This window comes from Aegilops tauschii, chromosome 1 (assembly GCF_002575655.3).
Source record: "Aegilops tauschii subsp. strangulata cultivar AL8/78 chromosome 1, Aet v6.0, whole genome shotgun sequence".
Lineage (NCBI taxonomy): Eukaryota > Viridiplantae > Streptophyta > Magnoliopsida > Poales > Poaceae > Aegilops > Aegilops tauschii.
This window is the reverse complement of record NC_053035.3, coordinates 391,439,545-391,456,774: the sequence shown is the minus strand read 5'-3', so window position 1 is coordinate 391,456,774 and position 17,230 is coordinate 391,439,545. Positions and strand designations below refer to the sequence as shown.

At 47.5% G+C, this 17,230-nt stretch overlaps 3 protein-coding genes and 1 non-coding gene across 5 annotated transcripts; 2 read left to right on the top strand and 2 right to left on the bottom strand.

The window, feature by feature from the left end:
* The first annotated feature begins 891 nt into the window (after positions 1 to 891).
* LOC109743305 (peptidyl-prolyl cis-trans isomerase FKBP20-1) lies at positions 892 to 3,517 on the top strand. Of its 2 annotated transcripts, none has more exons than XM_020302382.4 (7): positions 892 to 1,063; positions 1,149 to 1,205; positions 1,830 to 1,961; positions 2,224 to 2,357; positions 2,444 to 2,523; positions 2,615 to 2,707; positions 3,167 to 3,517. In XM_020302382.4, exons 3-7 carry the CDS (start codon positions 1,853 to 1,855, stop codon positions 3,309 to 3,311), a joined length of 561 nt encoding a protein of 186 aa, XP_020157971.1. In that variant the 5' UTR covers positions 892 to 1,063; positions 1,149 to 1,205; positions 1,830 to 1,852; the 3' UTR covers positions 3,312 to 3,517. The 2 variants fall into 2 exon arrangements, with proteins under 2 accessions (XP_020157971.1, XP_020157972.1); XM_020302383.4 differs by having other exon boundaries at positions 921 to 1,063; positions 1,146 to 1,205.
* A 9-nt stretch (positions 3,518 to 3,526) lies between these two features.
* Positions 3,527 to 9,543, bottom strand: LOC109743304 (probable protein S-acyltransferase 16). Its single transcript, XM_020302381.4, has 8 exons — positions 8,883 to 9,543; positions 5,696 to 5,788; positions 5,515 to 5,616; positions 5,355 to 5,432; positions 5,165 to 5,263; positions 4,983 to 5,078; positions 3,992 to 4,133; positions 3,527 to 3,901 (listed from the first exon to the last, which is right to left on the bottom strand). Exons 1-7 carry the CDS (start codon positions 9,153 to 9,155, stop codon positions 3,993 to 3,995), a joined length of 882 nt encoding a protein of 293 aa, XP_020157970.1. The 5' UTR covers positions 9,156 to 9,543; the 3' UTR covers positions 3,527 to 3,901; position 3,992.
* Positions 9,544 to 13,246: 3,703 nt separating this feature from the next.
* TRNAL-CAG (transfer RNA leucine (anticodon CAG)) lies at positions 13,247 to 13,327 on the top strand. The gene has a single exon. It is a non-coding gene; the product is annotated as a tRNA-Leu (tRNA).
* A 201-nt stretch (positions 13,328 to 13,528) lies between these two features.
* Positions 13,529 to 16,616, bottom strand: LOC109743316 (glycerol-3-phosphate acyltransferase 5). The gene is made up of 2 exons (XM_020302394.4): positions 15,529 to 16,616; positions 13,529 to 14,798 (listed from the first exon to the last, which is right to left on the bottom strand). Exons 1-2 carry the CDS (start codon positions 16,099 to 16,101, stop codon positions 13,821 to 13,823), a joined length of 1,551 nt encoding a protein of 516 aa, XP_020157983.1. The 5' UTR covers positions 16,102 to 16,616; the 3' UTR covers positions 13,529 to 13,820.
* Positions 16,617 to 17,230: the final 614 nt, after the last annotated feature.

Genomic DNA, 17,230 nt, shown 5'->3' with positions numbered 1-17,230 from the left:
AGGCACAACCACAAACAAAATTATAGATTATCATGGGTTTTGATTTATCCACTTTCTAAAACTTAGCAAACAATGTGCTTCTAAATTTTGAAAAAAATTCTAGAAAATCACTCATATACTAGTAGATATCGAGTTTGAAACTTACCCTTGTAAAATTTTGTAGAATCATATGACGATTTGTGACCTGTATGAAAATGAGAAAACTATTATTGTATTTAGGATCTGAAACTTAAATCGTAGCACTATCATCTACTCTTTTTACATGGGTCAGAATGATCATGCTATTTTGCGAAATATCACATGATTAAGTTTGTAATGAATACCTACCGCATGAATCCTTTTATGGAGATAATATTGAAAACTCAAGTTTTTTAAAGCAAAAGGTATTTCAAGTTTTTCATAAACACAAGATATTTCAAGTTTTAAAAATTCAAGGGTTTTAACCTCCTTTTCTAAAAACAGATATTTCAAGTTGTCAGCAATATCAATATTGGATACCATGGTGGCAACAAGATTTATCCCCAATAGCTCCTGACCGGTTAATACTCCCTCCGTCCCAAAATAAGTGACTCGACTTTGTACTACTAAAGGCTAGTATAAAGTTGAGTCACTTATTTTGGGATGAAGGGAGTATATTTGAGTGCTGCCATGTAGGTCTGCCTTGTTGGACAGGCAACAATTAACATTGAAATCCAAAACCTAGATTTTTGGAATTGACCTATCTAGTTTTTTGATATATTTCGAAGAGAATGATTAGTTTTTTATAGTTTGCACAAAAGATATTGAGTCTATACAACATAAAAAACTAGAAAATTTTGCATTATTTTTTAATAAAGGAACAAAGGTTTTTTAATGCCCACAAAAAGTTTTTTTATTCTTTTTCTTTGGAAGGAGAATACTACAGTCCGTAGTAGTGGCGACCGAATCGAATCAACGGAGGGCATCCTCCGGTAAAAATCACGCGAAACCATCCTCTGATTCCCCCTCCCCCTCGTCCCATCCAGATCTGTCTATCATCGTCGCTCCCTCCACTCTGAATTCCCCTCCCCTTCTCTCGGTGAAGGTACGTGCCGCCCGCCCGCCCGCATCCATCTTCCTCCTCTCCGCTCACCCCTTCTAATCCCAATACCCACTCATCCGTTCAGCAGGTCCTCACCGGCGCCCCCGCTGCCACGGCCCTCTCTCCAAATCGTCGCCGACCCGAGGTAAATTCTACCTCCCTTGCCTGATTTTGTCATGGACCTGTAGTAGATTTTGTTGCCGTGGAGGCCTTTAGGTCTCGAATAGTTTAACACAGACTCAGTTCAGGTTGTGCCATGCGGTAGTTACTTGAAGAAGATTGCAGTTGCCTCTAGGTTCGGCTTTAAGCCTGCAGGTTGTTGATCTGGGAGGGGCAGCACAAGTAACTTTTATAGGTTACATAAATGCATACCGGGAGAAGATCTCCTAAGGACATGCTAAGTAGGGCCGCGCTACCACTTATTGGAATTGTTTTGTGTAACTCAGCTGTTGGAATTGGGTTATTTGTGAGACTGGTACTCTGTGTTTTACATTTTTGTTTTGATGAGGAAAACGGTTATAGAGTCTACTTGAGTGTTGTTCGATATACCTTCAATTCATTGACGATTGTCTCTGGGGCCCTTTGTCGCACTGCCAACCCGAAGTCTGAAACCTTGATTTTAAAATTGGCTTCAAATTTAATTGCAAGAATTTAGACAAGTGCAGGAACTGACTATGTTATGCATTTTCAAGTGCTTGTGCCCATTAGTTTGATCGAATTTGGTTTTGCTAGAGCACTCTAATAATGCTCTGTTCTTTCTTGCTTTCAGAATCTCCGTTCAACAGCAAGGTCATGGCAGAAACCATTGATCTAACAGGGGATGGAGGCGTTCTTAAGACGGTGATCAGAAAAGCAAAGGATGATGCTATAAGCCCATCCGATAGCCTTCCATTGGTTGATGGTACTGCAGTCAATACATAGCCCTCTGATCTGAGTAAAATATAGCCATAAATAATTTATTTTATATTTGACTGGGCGGTTGCTCATGGTTTAAGTTATGGTAGAAGTTTTTTCTCTCAAGTGCTTCCAACGTTTTTCCATTCGGCTACTTTGCCCCTGAATATTACGGCAATGCACTTTTCTATGCAATACAGTAAACGGATCACTGCTTAATCTGCCATGTTGGGTTAAACATTTGCCTTCGTACACTTTTCTATGTGCAGTTCATTATGAAGGGACACTTGCTGAAAATGGCGAAGTTTTTGACACCACACATGAAGACAATTCTATTTTTTCATTTGAAGTTGGCCAGGGAGCTGTCATTAAAGCATGGGATATAGCCTTAAGAACTATGAAAGTATGTGAACGTTTATAATTGCTTGCTCACATTGATAGCCTCGAAAGTTTCTTTCTAATATGGCACGGTGTATCGGCATGTTGAAGGTTGGCGAGATTGCAAAAATAACATGCAGGCCGGAATATGCGTATGGAAGTCCAGGCTCGCCGCCAGAGATACCAGCGAAGTTTGTTTGCCATTTCACCTCTTGATTGACTGAAGTTGTAAGCATCCCGAGGCCAGAAGTTTCTGTAACAAGGTTTGCTTTGTTTCTGCAGTGCAACACTCATTTTTGAGGTGGAATTAGTTGCTTGCAAGCCAAGGAAAGGTTCAAGTCTGGGCAGTGTATCTGATGAGAAAGCCAGGCTAGAGTAAGACATCTCCAAGTGTTTCCTCTTTTATATTTAACGCATCAAGTACCCAATAATCAGATGGTGGTCGACAAAATCCTCAATGAAGCTGATCTGTGGAGGTTGGCACTTGGCAGGGAGCTAAGGAGTTCAGAACTCGGCCTCTGAATGCTCGTCCACCCCATAACATCTCTAGACAACCATAGCTTTTTTAATCCTCCATTTTCAAGTGTTTTTGCCCTTTTTTTTCTGTTTCTATGGGGTTAGTGGAGCTTTTGCTGTGTTTTTGGTCAGTAGTACAGTTAAGCCAGTTTTGGCATTTTTTTTCTAATACAGAAGTTAGTACCCAATAATTATGTTAAACAGCATGGGACATCATATTGGAATTCTTGAGAGCTACGTATCATGTCTATTATCCATTTTGTAGCATCCTTGTGATTGTTAAAAAGTACATGATTTTTTATGCATAAATTTTGATAGGGAGCTTAAGAAACAGCGGGAGCTGGCTGCTGCCACCAAAGAGGAAGAGAAGAAGAAGAGGGAGGAGGCAAAGGCCGCGGCAGCGGCTCGTGTGCAAGCCAAACTTGACGCCAAGAAGGGCAAGGGAAAAGGAAAGGGCAAATAGATTACTCCCAACTGATGTATTAGTAGTTGCATTTGCTGCTGAGTGCCGACTGTTGTAACCTAGAAAATAATCTGCACGAAGCATCAGACTGCAAGAAGATTGCTTATTGGCTACTGTGCTTTGGGGGATGCTACATGGCCTATGTTGCCCAGCACCAGCCGTACTGAAAACACTAAATAATTACAGCAATCTTCTCCTGGCTTTTACACAAGATATGAAATGTCAACTCTTCTGACCGAGTCATTTTTACTGCACAGCAATGACATTTCCGTGTCTGATAATGTAATTGCAGATGTATACAGCACATGTGACATTTACTTCTGAACAGACGTGCATCTCAGCAAAATTTGCTTTGATATGCTTTTGCTTCCGAACACAGCATGTACATTTACTTTACAACACGAAGGGTTAAGCTTTTTGTGTACAAACACAGCTGAGACCGGATTATGAGCTGAGGCAGCAGTCATCTTCCTCATACTGGAAATACGACCATCTCAAAACGAAACCCTGGTGAGGTGGAAATACTTCTGGATCCGGAGGCATCTTTTCTCATATCTTACATTTGAGGGTTTTAAGAAGTATCCGCTAACCTGTTACGATCCGAAATGGCTCAGAAATGGTATACTTTGGGCACTTGAATAGGAATATCAATCCCCTTTCTCATATTAGCAACTATGTACCTCAATGTGAATGTAATGCTATCTTTTGTAAATCACATGGCGGTGTAGATGGTAAAATATCATATGATGCACGGAACCGTAGGCCATTGCCTGTATTGACTGATACTGGGCAGAGCCAGCAGAATATGCTACGCCCAAGCACCTGTGGATAAACAATCGGAAACATCAGAACATATAACACACGATGCTTTCCAGGGTTAAGAAAGCAACCAAGCAAACATGATTATAGTTCGGGAAGCGGCACCGCGCAAGCCCGCATCATGTAACTGGCACCACACAGGCCTGACAGCAGACCGCCTACATCCTAAGCGTAGTGCTACGTGCTACGTGCTTAACTATGAGTAGAGTACATGCAGCGGGGCCGTTGTTCAATTTAATGCACTAACTTCACCACTCTGGTTGAAAGCAATGAAGGGAGGTGAACTACTACACTGATTACCTGTTTCCACAGTTTGAGTTAAAACTTTTATATAACACCCTAATGTGCAAAAAGGGTAGCCCGAGCACGTAGTTCCCTCTTGCGTAGGGTCCGGAGAAGGGTCCGACCACTTTGGGTTTTTTGTACGCAGACTTTCCCTATATTTCTGCAAAAGGCTATTTCCAAGACTCAAACCTGTGACCTCATGGTCACAAGGCAACACCCTAACGTGCAAGACCAAAATAAAGATACATGTGAAACGCACATACCAACAGCATGGCATAACTACATGTGAGAATTTAGCAAACATTATTTAATATGGGTAGGAAGGAATTTTTTGGAATATACAAATGTGCAAACTTGTGGAGGGGTGTATATAGCAAAATCTGCTTTGGAGTCAGTATCAAAATTGTGGATATCTTTAAATGGACAATAAAGCTGTTGCCATTAACATTGTCTCTGAAAATCAACTATTCCCATTCCGCATTCATATCTTAATATGTGAAACATTTAAACAGCTCAGAAAATTGTTAGTCTTTTTCGTCGTGAATAGAAAATAGTTCGCCTTCTTACCGAAATAAGATTCTCATAGACACCAAGGTCATATGGATGATGATAAAGGTCTCCACCCTTTTCTGCCAACCACATTGCTCTAACTCCTTCATGGTACTGCAACCATCAATAACAAGTGTTTTTAATATTTCCTATAAAGATAGTGCTGCCCAACATCAAAAGAGAAATTTGTTGTCACAAACCTCAATTGTAGTTTTATTCTGTAATATGAGGTGGATATGCCAGCCCAAGAGCACCGACAGCGCCAGAGTTAATGGACAAAGAATGATCCCACAAATAATCTGTCCATTTGGCAAGTTTCATATTTTTGTGAGTAGTTCAGATGAACATGCAGCATGCTAGGTAACTAAAAAACAACGCAAGAGTACTTACAATCAATGTTCTAGAAGAATCACTGCTTAACTGTTCATCTTTCGGAGCACTGTGAATGACGCTCCCCACAATTAGAATCTGAGATGGGAAAATATACTTTTCAATGCTATACCACCCCAAGAAATCATATTTGCCAAAGTAATCAAAGAAACTGAACTACCATTGAATAGAAGCTTGCAATTACAGCATACAATACAAAGACCAAGAATATCTTGTAGTTTTCGTGCCCAACACAGTTATTAATCCAAATACAGTGATGGTCCTGCACATAAAAAGTTAGTGAAAACGTGAAAGTGGAGATAAAATAGAAGGATCATCATAGAATTAGTACTAGCCAGCACCATTTTCAGAACACATCTCTTGCACACACGGCAATGGTGTGCGCGTGGGGGCTTATAGTGGCCACATTTCTGGCAGTATCTCAAATCACCACCCTGCAAAAACAGTACAGATTGAGTATTTTGAGACAAGAAACTAATGAGAAGTTAATTTTTGTCAGCTATTGTCACGGAATTGTACTCCAGAATAAATCAGACAATGGGATTTCCCTGCTTATTTACTCCAGAATAAATCAGACAATGGGATTTCCTTGCTTATTTACTCCCACCTCGACCTTACTCCCATGCTAAGCTAATCTCCCTTTCATTTTCCCCATTTTTGGTACTCCCTCTGTAAACTAATATAAGAGCGTTTAGATCACTACTTTAGTAGGCTACTTGCCGACAGCAAACTCTTCGTTTAATACCACAAAGCAATTTGCTTAAGTCACCTTAGAGCTCAATTTCTTCAAGAAGCAGCGGTCCAAAAATCTTGCGTTGACTACCTCAATATTCTTGTTTGTTATGCTTAAATGTTTGTAGGCCCAGCGACAGAATAAGCTACTTACAGTGATGTCTACCGTTAAACACACCCATGGACACAAAACAAACTAATAAAGGGAAAACGGAAACTTGGGTATACCATGGGAAGAGGCCAAATAGCCATATTCACGCAGAGTGCTATCTATTTATCTGCATTCAAGTATTCAACCGTCGCATTCAGTTTGGAAAATGCAAGATAACAAGGCATAAAATCGGAAGCTTTGCATGGTATCTAACCGCAATACCCACCAGGGCCACCATTAATAAAAAATTAGCAAGGCCAGCTGCTGAATTTAGAGGCACTTTAGTTTGCCAATAGCTTGTGCTTGTTTGGTTTAATGGCCATGGATAACACTTTGAAGAGAGGATATCCAACCTCTCATTGATAAGATTTTGAAGAGGATGGCTGGTTGGAGGGGGAAGTTACTGTCCTACTCTGCTAGACTAACCCTCATCAAGGCCTGTTTGGCCAGTATCCCTGTGTATCTACTGTCCTTCTTTAAGTTTCCTAAATGGGCTCTAGACTTAATTAATAGTCAGCTAGCTCATTGTCTATGGAGTGACTTTGAGGGGAACAGAAAGCTTCATCTGGCCAATTGGCACTTGGTCTGTATGAAGAAAGAACATGGTGGGCTTGGGGTCCCTAACATTAGGGATCTCAACCTATGTCTATTAGGCAGTTGGGTCAAGAGATATGCCCAATATGAGGGCAAGATCTGGAAAACCATCATAGACAAAAAATATATTAGAAATGCTCCTAATATATTTGCCTGTAGGCCACAAACCTCCTCAAGCTTTTGGCAAGGAGTTATGTGGGCTGCTAAAGCTCTTAAGTTCGGCTATAGATGGGTAGTAGGAAATGGGAGGAAAATTAGATTTTGGGAGGATATCTGGTTTGGAACCTCCCCACTCTCTGTCCAGTTCTGGCCTTTATACTCCATTTGTCATCAACATTGTGTGACAATTTCAGAAGTTTGGGATGGGAGTAACATTAAGCTTACTTTTAGGAGGGTTTTTACCTCTACTATGATGGAAGAATGGTACTGCCTTGAACAAATTATAAAAGAGACTGCTCTTAATGGAGATGAGGATGCTATGGTCTGGCAGTATGAATCTAAGGGAATTTACTCTTCTAGCTCTCTCTATGCCATCATCAACTTTAGAGGGGTGACACCTGTCTATATTCCCTCTGTTTGGTCTATTGTTGTGCCACCTAGAATCCAAGTTTTTCTCTGGCTTCTAGCACACAATAAACTTATGACTAAAAATAATTTACTTAAAAGGGGATTGATAGGAACCCAGAGTGTTTATTCTGTTCTGAGCAGGAGACTGTAGACCACTTGTTTTTTGGCTGTGCGGTTGCTAAAAACATTTGGAGTGAAGTCTCTTTGCTCTTCTCCACAGAATTAGGATCTAGCTACCTTTCCATTGCCAAATTTTGGCCTGCTAACAAGAAACATGAAGTGCTAAATGCTTTTTGTGCTTGTGTCTTGTGGAGCTTATGGAAAATTAGAAATAAGCATGTTTTTGATAATGCTGTCTGGTCTGACACTAAACAGATCTGGTGGCTAATCTGGAGGACCCTCAAGAGGTGGATGATTCTGTACACCAAGGATTCGCTCGAGAAAATGCAGAAGATACTGGATTGGGTATCCTGCATACTCAAAACTCCCCTCCAGTTGACTTCGGGATGAAAAGAGACTTGATGGACACTGGAGGTGCCACTCATGCCTCTTCTCTCTCCAAGTTTGCCTTTGGGATGCGCAAAAATGGCTTTCAGAGTCCAGACATCACAAGGCCGGATGATTCACCAACAAAAAAAGCGATTCAGGCGAGCTCAAGCCCTGCATCTCCCCTCGACTGGCCTGGCACGCCAACTCAACCGCTCAAGAAGATGAAAGGTGGGCTTCTGGAGCAGATCAAAGAGGTTCGCCTGATGCTTGCTGCAGAAGACAAGAGGATGTTGACTGATGCTTGCTGCAATGGCTCTGCTCCTTAGCATATCAGATCATCTGTCTGTGAACTAGAAACTGTCAGTGTTTCCAGATAGGAGGGAATTGGTGAAACCTGAAATGTAATAGGCTGTAGGCCTTGAATTTTTCGTTTTCGTTCCGTTTGTTTCTTGCTCTTTCAGAACGTGCGTTTGAGGCATGCTTGGTTGTTGAACTGTTGTGGTTTCATTATTATTACTGGAACCGGGGGGGGGGGGGGGGGGGGGGGGCAGCAAACTCCCCTGATGATCTAAAAAACACTTTGAAACTTGCAATATCTTTTTTTTTGGTCATGATTCCAAACCCGATGGAAATTTAAAATATTATCTAGACAAACCTTCAAACTTAGACTGGATCCACACACACGGTGGAAGGTTCCAGGGGCCAACACTCAGATTCGAATCTAGATTATCTATGTATCTATCAAGTCCCTCCTTTAACAGTCGCAACTTTGAGCTGAAATCGGCAGAATGGAACAGATTACACGCATAGATGGTCGTAAATGATCCAATCCTAGGAGGCAAATGGGCATTAAACCACATTTGCCTAACTGGGAGGCGCGGCATTCGAAGCAAACTTGCCCAATTTCACGAGAAGAAGGGGAAATTCTGCAAGAACCGAGCACCATTCCGCTCCACAGATCCAAAACTCCCCGACGGGCAGCAGAGGGCACGCACCTTGCGCTTGACCTCGTGGACGGGGGTCTCGGCGCCCTCGACGTCGGGCAGGAAGGCGGGCGGCACCCGGCCGGGGTCCCGGGAGACGGCGGCGTAGTAGGTGGCGAGGCAGGCGGCGGCGAGGGCCGTGAAGGCGGCGGCGTTGGCGACCCCGGCGGCCGTGGAGAGGCCGAGCCAGCCGGCGACGGCGACGAAGACCGTGGTGTAGTAGACGTAGCCGATCGCGGCGAGCACCGCGAAGATGGGCAGCGTCAGGTACCCCGGCCTCCCCATCGGCTCGGCGCGGCGCGGCGCGGGGGCCCCGCCTGCTGCGCGCCTGCACGCCTGGCTAGGGTTCCGGCCGGAGGAGGCGGGGGGAGGCGCGCATCCTAGGGAGGGAGAGGGAGGGAGGGGCGAGGGAAGGGGAGGGTGGGTGAGTCCCGCGTGGCGTGCGGGTCGGGGCCGAGGGAGGCGGCCGGCCCGTTTTATCGGGGGCTACTTTTTATTATTATTCCGCGGGAAGCAGCGGCGGCGGCACCGGCTGGGCGGGGAGGAGGAGGAGAGGTCAGAGGCGCGGCGGCGGGCAAAGCATGGAGGATCTGCCGGCTCGCTGCCCAGCGTGAAGAACGTGGTGCAGACAGAAAGTGGCGATTATTGATTGTGTGCACGGCAGAATTTGAGTGCCAGCTTTGGTTTTTGGGGCTGCTTTTTTTTAACATAGTAAAAAACGCAAGCAGTCATACATACATACATACACTCGTCCTTATGAATACACATGCACACAGCCTACTCCTGTCAGCATCTCCTCCCATTGAATTCGCATCCGGCGATGGAGGGGCGATGACGGCGGCGCGCCTTCGGCTCGCTTCAGTGCTTATAGTCGTCGCTAGGTAGTTTACGGATCTGGATTTAATTTCTATTATTTCTGGTATTCGTTGTACTACCATAATTGAGATTAATGGATCGGAAATTTTCTCGCGAAAAAATGCGCATCGCCGGAAATCTTGAAATAAATTCAGGATAAAAGTAACAGGACTTGAACCCTAGTGGCGCCGAACCATCCAAGAACAAGTTGGTTAACAGTGCTGCTCCTTTCTGTGGGATTAGTTATTGTTGGTTGATTGTCTAAAATAATAAAGTTATTGTGCGTTGATTGCCTAAAAAAAGGTTATTGTGCGTTGTTTTGCTAAAGAAAATGTTATTGTGCGTAGTGACTGGATGTCAAAGCACGTATGCATTAGTTTGGTGTTTGAACTTTGCGTGAAGGCAAAACTAGCTCAAGATATATCGTTGGCCATTTGTGCACCGGATTAAAAATATGGCGAAAGTGTGCTTTTTTGGATGTTGACGTTTTCTTCTATAAACTTGGTCAAACTTTACAAGATTAACTTTGAAAAGAAATCTAACACACATTATATTTTGAGAGGGAGAGTATTAACCAAACCACAATACAAACACAGGCAGATCTATCAACCAAATCACAGTACAAAAGCACTCCGATATAATAACCAAAAGACAAAGCAAACATTCAACAACAACAACAACAACAAAGTTTTTTGGTCTCAAACAAGTAGGGCAAAAATTTGGAGGGGCACACACTTGCGCAGCCGTGCTCGGCCGAACAATTGCTTTGCGATCCACCAAGTCGTTGGATTCCGCATAACGGCACACCAAGTTTTAAGTTGTAGTTTCTGAAACTCGGGGATTTTGTCGTTCAGTCGCATCAAGTTTCAGCAGATGAAACTTTGTGAGGTTTTAAAAACTCGTCAAAATGTATTCAAGCGTGATATTATTTCAAAGCCCTCGTCACAATGAACATGAATATGCAAACAAAATTTAATATGGACTGGTTCAAAAGATTCAAAATCGAAAGGCAAAAAAATAGAGTCGGCGCCTCCGCACCTGCGTGTCACAAATCCTCTTCATTTGGAAACCAAGTCTCGTGGTTCCGATGTGGATAGGTAACTTTCATGCACCTGTGTCCATTCCTAGTTTCATGGTTAACAAACTCCTTCCATGACAAGTTTGGTCTGTCTCAACCTTACTTGTTATTATATCACCACGATTTATCCATTCACTACGCAGTGGCGCTTCTGGAGGCAAGCGTTCTATATTTGCCCAAATGAAAGTGCATCTAATCCCAAAGGTGGATTTTAGTAATTCTTGCCAACATATCTTGAAGAACTAATTGTACTTCAAGTATATTTTAGGGAAAGCTATTTTATAGAAAAAATATTGGAATAGAAGGCGACCCCTAAAAATGCTTAAAGAAAAGTGTTGGTCAAGCCATGGGATCCTACTTGTTTTGGCTAGCTTGCTTACACTTCACACACGTCGAGCCAACTGCGAATTGTGGAGACCCTCTCATTTTCACTATACCCGAACGTCAATGTAGCGCGCCACTAAGGATGCGACTGCCCGATTGTTTCTCACTTATCACTGCTTCTATATCAAGATACGAAGTGCCACCAGGGTGACGACCCGACCCTTCCCTTTTAACACTACACTCAGGTTCCGATATGACGTGTCGAGGGTTACACCCCGACTATGTTGTTTGAGTTTCATTTTCTTAAGAGCAACTCTAGCAGACCCCGCAAAACGCCCCGGCCCGCAGAAAATTTTGCGGGGCACGGTAAATCTTCTCCCCCAACCTCTATCTTCACAGGCTGGGAGGTTGACCCGAGCTCAACCCCCATCCGGCGCGAGATTTGGCGGGAGGGACATTTCCGCGCCCCTTTCCCGCTTCCCGCACCATCCGCCACCATTGCCCCCCCCCTCCGAAGCTCCGGCCACTCCTCCCCGGCCGTCCCTCGCCGCCATGGACGACCCGATGCTGCCCCCATCACCGTCGAGGTCGCGCACGCCCCTTCCCCTCGGGCGGATCTCGTCGCCGGCCATGTAGGCCCCGCCGGCGTCGCCCAAGCACACGCCACGCCTGCCCGCAAGCGGCAGGGCAACGTGCTTGTGCAAGGCGGGAATCCGGCTGCCCCCGGCGCGATGGCCCGCGCTCCGGGCGGCAATGCCGCTGTGCGATCCCGGCCGGCGGCGGAGAAGGCCGGCAAGGCCGCGGGCGCAAAGCGGAGGAAGGTTCCGACTTCAAGGAACAAATCTTCTTCAACCTCTCACTCCATCCCCCCGCAAGGAGGTGCTCCGGCGATGCCGTTCAACGGTGCCGCTCCCCCCGCGAGCGGGGTGTTTGACGAAATGGCCGGAAGGTATATCTCTTCGGACTTTGGTGATTCTCTTTCATTTTCGCCATTGTTTATCGATAGCTCGTGACTTCTTATCATTCGGTACAGCGGGAGTTGGTACAAGCGACGGAGGTGGCTACGGTGGCGCCGATGAACTTCAAGATGGACTCCATGGCGCCGAGTGAAGATCGACCCCCAAGATGATGCCGGACATGGGCGCATACCTTTGCATGCCCTCTTTTGCGTAATGAACTTCGCTTTTATTCGCGCGCAAACTGTTTATGTCATTTGAATTTGAACTTGTTTGTGAAGCCCTATGACAAATTTCAGATTTACAGTTTCTCTGTTTGCGGGTCGTTGCGCTGTTGCCCGAGCAAAACCCGCATAGCCGACCCGTAAAAAAACATATTTCACGAATATACTTTTTTACGGGTCCGTTTGGGGGGTCTGCATCTGTGCTAGCCCTCGCCGGCCCGCAAAAGCGATTTTACGCGAACTGCAAACGTGTTTTGCGGGCCGACGTTTTGCAGGATCTGCTAGAGTTGCTCTAAGAGTGGTTCTGGAAGTCATCCTCCCAAACGGGTCCACGGCGCGTCGCTACACACCGCTCCATCGTGTGAGCCAATCTCTTGTTGTCGATCGCTAATGTGAACTCATCAAGGCCACAGACCCCGCCGTATCAATACTCTAGGTAAGAGCAGTACAAATCAATACTCAAACCTCCATTATTTCTCATACACCTCACGCCAACACCGAAGGCCACATCGACATCACTGGAACTAGGCCGGAGGAACAAACTGTAAAGGAAGCTATCACCGCCGCTCCTACAAACTCTGCTAACCTCACTGGCTAGAATGAACGGTGGAAAGATACACCATTGCCGCCGCCGCATATGACAGCGATGAGATGGGGTGACTTGAGGAAACCTTATTACCGGACCTGCGCCACCACCACTCCCGACGATGCACCGTTGAAGAAGACTATTAAGCGCCACGGGTGGAGCTACCATCAACGGAAGGCCCGAAGTGGCCCACAACAAAAGCCCCAACCAGAGATAATGAGCACACGGGGAACCTTTTTTATGTTGCCGTGCATGCGATGTGTAAGATCGTTATGTGTCTTCATATTATGCTAGGAGAGTTCTGTTTCTCAAGTTGTACATCATTACAACTGTTTGTTCGAATTTGACATAAAGTCAAGATGGCCGAGTTGGTCTAAGGCGCCAGTTTCAGGTACTGGTCCGAAAGGGCGTGGGTTCAAATCCCACTCTTGACAATTCCTTTTTCCCTTTTTTTCCTTTCTTATTCTTATTAGCACTCTGACCTCACAACCGTACAGAACCAAAAATTATTATTCCAAAAGTAATACAGCACGTGACGTTCTTTCGCGCACGGAACAGCTGAAAGCTGCATCCAACCGCTCAACTGCAGAAGGGAAAAAATCCTCTCACCTGGAGTAATAGCCAATACCAAACGATTTCAATCAAACCCATCACTGTAAGAAATGAAATGGAGATGCGTAAGAGAATGCAGACCAGAGGACTGCTAAACTACCAACGACTCAAGCTCATTAATTACAGACACTACGCTCGTCTGAAGATTTACAGCACCAAAATTGAACACTTTTCTTTTTCAAAATAAAAAACTAAAACAAACGTGTAGATTAACGTGAATTTCTAATGTCTGTATGTTACAGTTTTTTTAGCAGATATACAGCAGCATGTAGCCGGTTGAGTGGTTGGGCTACATGCATGCCTTAGTTCCGGTGGTTAATCGATCTTAGTGAAGCGCAAGAACCCGAGCACCTCCTTGACCCGGCGCTGCCATCCTGGCTTAGTCGCCGCCGCCGCCGCCGTCGCGGCGGGCTTGGCGCCGACGATGCCGTCGTTGCCGGCGAGCACCCGGTACTTGTCCTTGCGGGTGAAGGTGGTGCACTCGAACCCCAGCGTGGCCGCGAGTATCCTCTGCACGTAGTTGGCGACGTCGACGGGGCTCCTCCCGGCGGCGCACGTCGCCTCGGCGGGGAGCTGGTTCAGGAACGTCACCTCGTACACCGGCCTCGGGTTCATGAAGAAGAAGATGGGGTCCATGGCCTTCCACCCCCGCGCCGTCGTCGGGTGGAAGAGGCCCACGCGGTAGTTCGTCGCCACCGGCACGATCCGGTCGCTCAGCTCCGCGAACAGCGCCGAGAACCGGAGCAGGAAGGGCTCCCGGCACGTCGTGCCCTCGGGGCACACCGCCACGTCGCCCCGCGCCAGCTCCGCCCGCATCCGCGCCGCGTCCGTGTCGCGGTCGCGCGTCAGCCGCACCGTCGGGATCGGCGACAGGATCTCCGAGAGCCGGGAGAGGGAGTAGGTCACGGCGGCCACGCGCCGGCCGAGCACGAACGCGAGCGCCACCGGGTCCATGAGCGTGCGGTGCGTGCAGACGAAGAGGACGCCCGTGGGCGAGCCGTTGATGCCGGTCGTCGGGGCGGGGGGTCGGCCGCGCGTGATGACGGCGCCGCCGACGAAGGGGGCGACGTAGGGGAGGGCCTGGATGGGGAGGACGAGGCCGAGGGTGATGCGGACGACGGCGAGGAGGACGCCGAGGGGGATCCAGAGGAGGATGGCGATGGACATGAGAGCCGTCGGCCGGCGCACCAGCCGACCGTCGTGGAAGATGACCGGCCGAAACGGAGGGCACTTCGGTCGCCTCGCCACGTCGTCGTCGTCGTCGTCCACGGACAACGGCGGCTGGAGCTGCTCCTGCATACATGCACATGACGTATTGAGATGTCATGTAGGTTACTCATCTCTTGGAAGAAAAAAAAGTTACCCATGCTCACTACAACTGTGAATATGTACTGTAGTGCAGGGCTTCAACTAAAAATGAAGAAGCAAAGTGGAAAAAATCAAACCTATAGTTTTCATGAAGATAAAAGTAATAAGTGAATTGATTTTCTAAAATTAATAGAATGCTTTTACAAGAAAAATGCACCAAAGGTTTGTAGTCTGCCAGGAGTGGTTCAACCGAAGTTGAGCTCCCCAAAGCCCATGAAAAACGAACCAAATTATTCTTAGAAAAACAGAAAAAAAAATCTAAAATAAACGGAACTCGCCAAAATTTTCAGAATTTCCAAAAGAAATTCAAAAGACTCCCTCTCTTTTCGGTTTGATAGGCTCGTTAAAAAAGCAGAGTATCTCATTTGTCAGGCTCATTGTCCTTGAAATAGGCAAATATAGGTATTTTTGCATTAAATTCTGCCATTGTCCTGGAAATGTAAAATCAACCAATGCACAAAAGAGTAGGATGGCCATACATGCAACATTAATATGTTGTCTAGCACTTAGTTATGTTCTCCTTAATTAATGTGTTTTGTGGTTTGTGAGATGAGTCCAAAAACGGAAAGAAGAAAGTAGTAATACTTTTTCATGAAAAAAAAATACTTTTTCATGAAAGATGTACAGTAAGAACTTTGTAGAAAGCATAGCCAACCTTGCAGAAGGGCAAGAACGATCGTGCCATTTCCGACCGGCCCAGACCGAGGTCCGGCCGGTCACCGTCTCGGAACAGGACACGCACGCGGTCGGTGACGGCCTCGTCGCCGCCGCCCTTGAGGAACCCGGTGCATCGCCTGAGCCGGCTGTACTCGAGGTCGCAGCCGACGACGTCGTGCGCGCCGAGGTGCTCCCTGGCGAACCACTCCACCATGACGCGGGGCATGCGGGTGACGACGACGCGCCGCCCCTCGCAGGCCCCGAAGGCCGCCCACGCGGCGGGGTCGACGTCGTCAGCCATGAACTTGGGCAGCACGGCGCGCGCCACGGCCTCCAGCTCCGCCCGCGGCACCCCGGCCGTGGCCACGAACGCGGCGCAGCGCAGCGCCAGGCCGCTCCGGCCCAGCAGCAGCTCCAGCAGGCGCAGCGCCGGCCAGAGCGCCAGCAGCGCGGCGAAGCGCGGCAGCCCGGACGCCTCGAACGCCACGAGCATGAAGTAGGGGAAGGTGCAGGCGTCGCGCAGCAGCGTGCCCTCCAGCTCCGCCACCACCGACGACGGCATGGTCACCATGCGTCGGCCTTCGATGATCTTACTGCAGAGCTAGCTGATCTGGTGCACCTTGTACGTGTGACCGTGGGAGTACGAGAGGTCGGGGTCGGACGAGGAAGGAAGCGGGCGCATGCGCGGGGGATATAGGGGGGTGTCCGGCTCCGGGTGACCGGGTCGCCGGGGGCGGTGGGCAGCGTTGGCTTGACCGCGGGCGCCGTCGCCGATTCAGGTAAGCGGACTGCACCCACCGCGTTGGCGCGCTTGCATGCAGAGTTGCGTGGAGGTGTGGATTGCGCGGGACGACGACCACCCGACCTAACCTACCTCTCGGAAGTCTCAACAAACCGGATCTATCTAGCTTTGCTTCAATTCGCTTAGCCAGAGCCCGGTCGGGGGCTTAACTACTAACCACTGTCAGGGAAATCTGGGCGTGTGAGCCGCGAGGAGGAGCGGGTGGTCGTGGGATAGTAAGTTGCGTGGTGGCGTGGGAAATCTGGACGACGTGGTACGAAGCGACGTACACACACCTGTCGCGTGCGGAGCGGCTTGGATCTCCGGCCGGCCACCTTTGTGCCGTGCGCGGTTTGCTCGGGGCGTTGTTAGCTCTTGAATGCTGATGCGGACTCCCCCTAAGCTAGTAGACATCATTTCGGACAGAGAGGGATAGAGGAGAGAGCGTGCTAGCACTTTCTCTCTGTGTGTTTTACGCGCCGCACTCGTCTCGTGACGCTGTCTTAGGCACGTGGACATGTGGTCGTGGATTGACTTGCTAACAGCGGTTCTCTTCTGACTCGTACCACAAACATAACTGGTTTACAGTGTTCTCGTTGCTGACCAGTTGACCTTAACCAGCAGCAAAACCATGCATGCATGCATGGCCCAGACGCGGAGCAAGTAGTACCGGCGACACAGTCGTGCCCGTGGATATGCTGTTGCTCACGCGACACATGCAGCTGATCTAGCCGTAGGTAGATGCAATCAGCATGCGCTCGTCTGTCTGTCACTAATGACCTGGAACAGTGACCAGCAACAAAACACTATTATCAACGGGTTACGGGTGCACGAGGAAGGGTCGCATGTACCAGTATAGTAGTAGTTGTCTCATCACATTCAATGTGCTGTTTCTGGAAAGGGCTCGATGCCTATCATC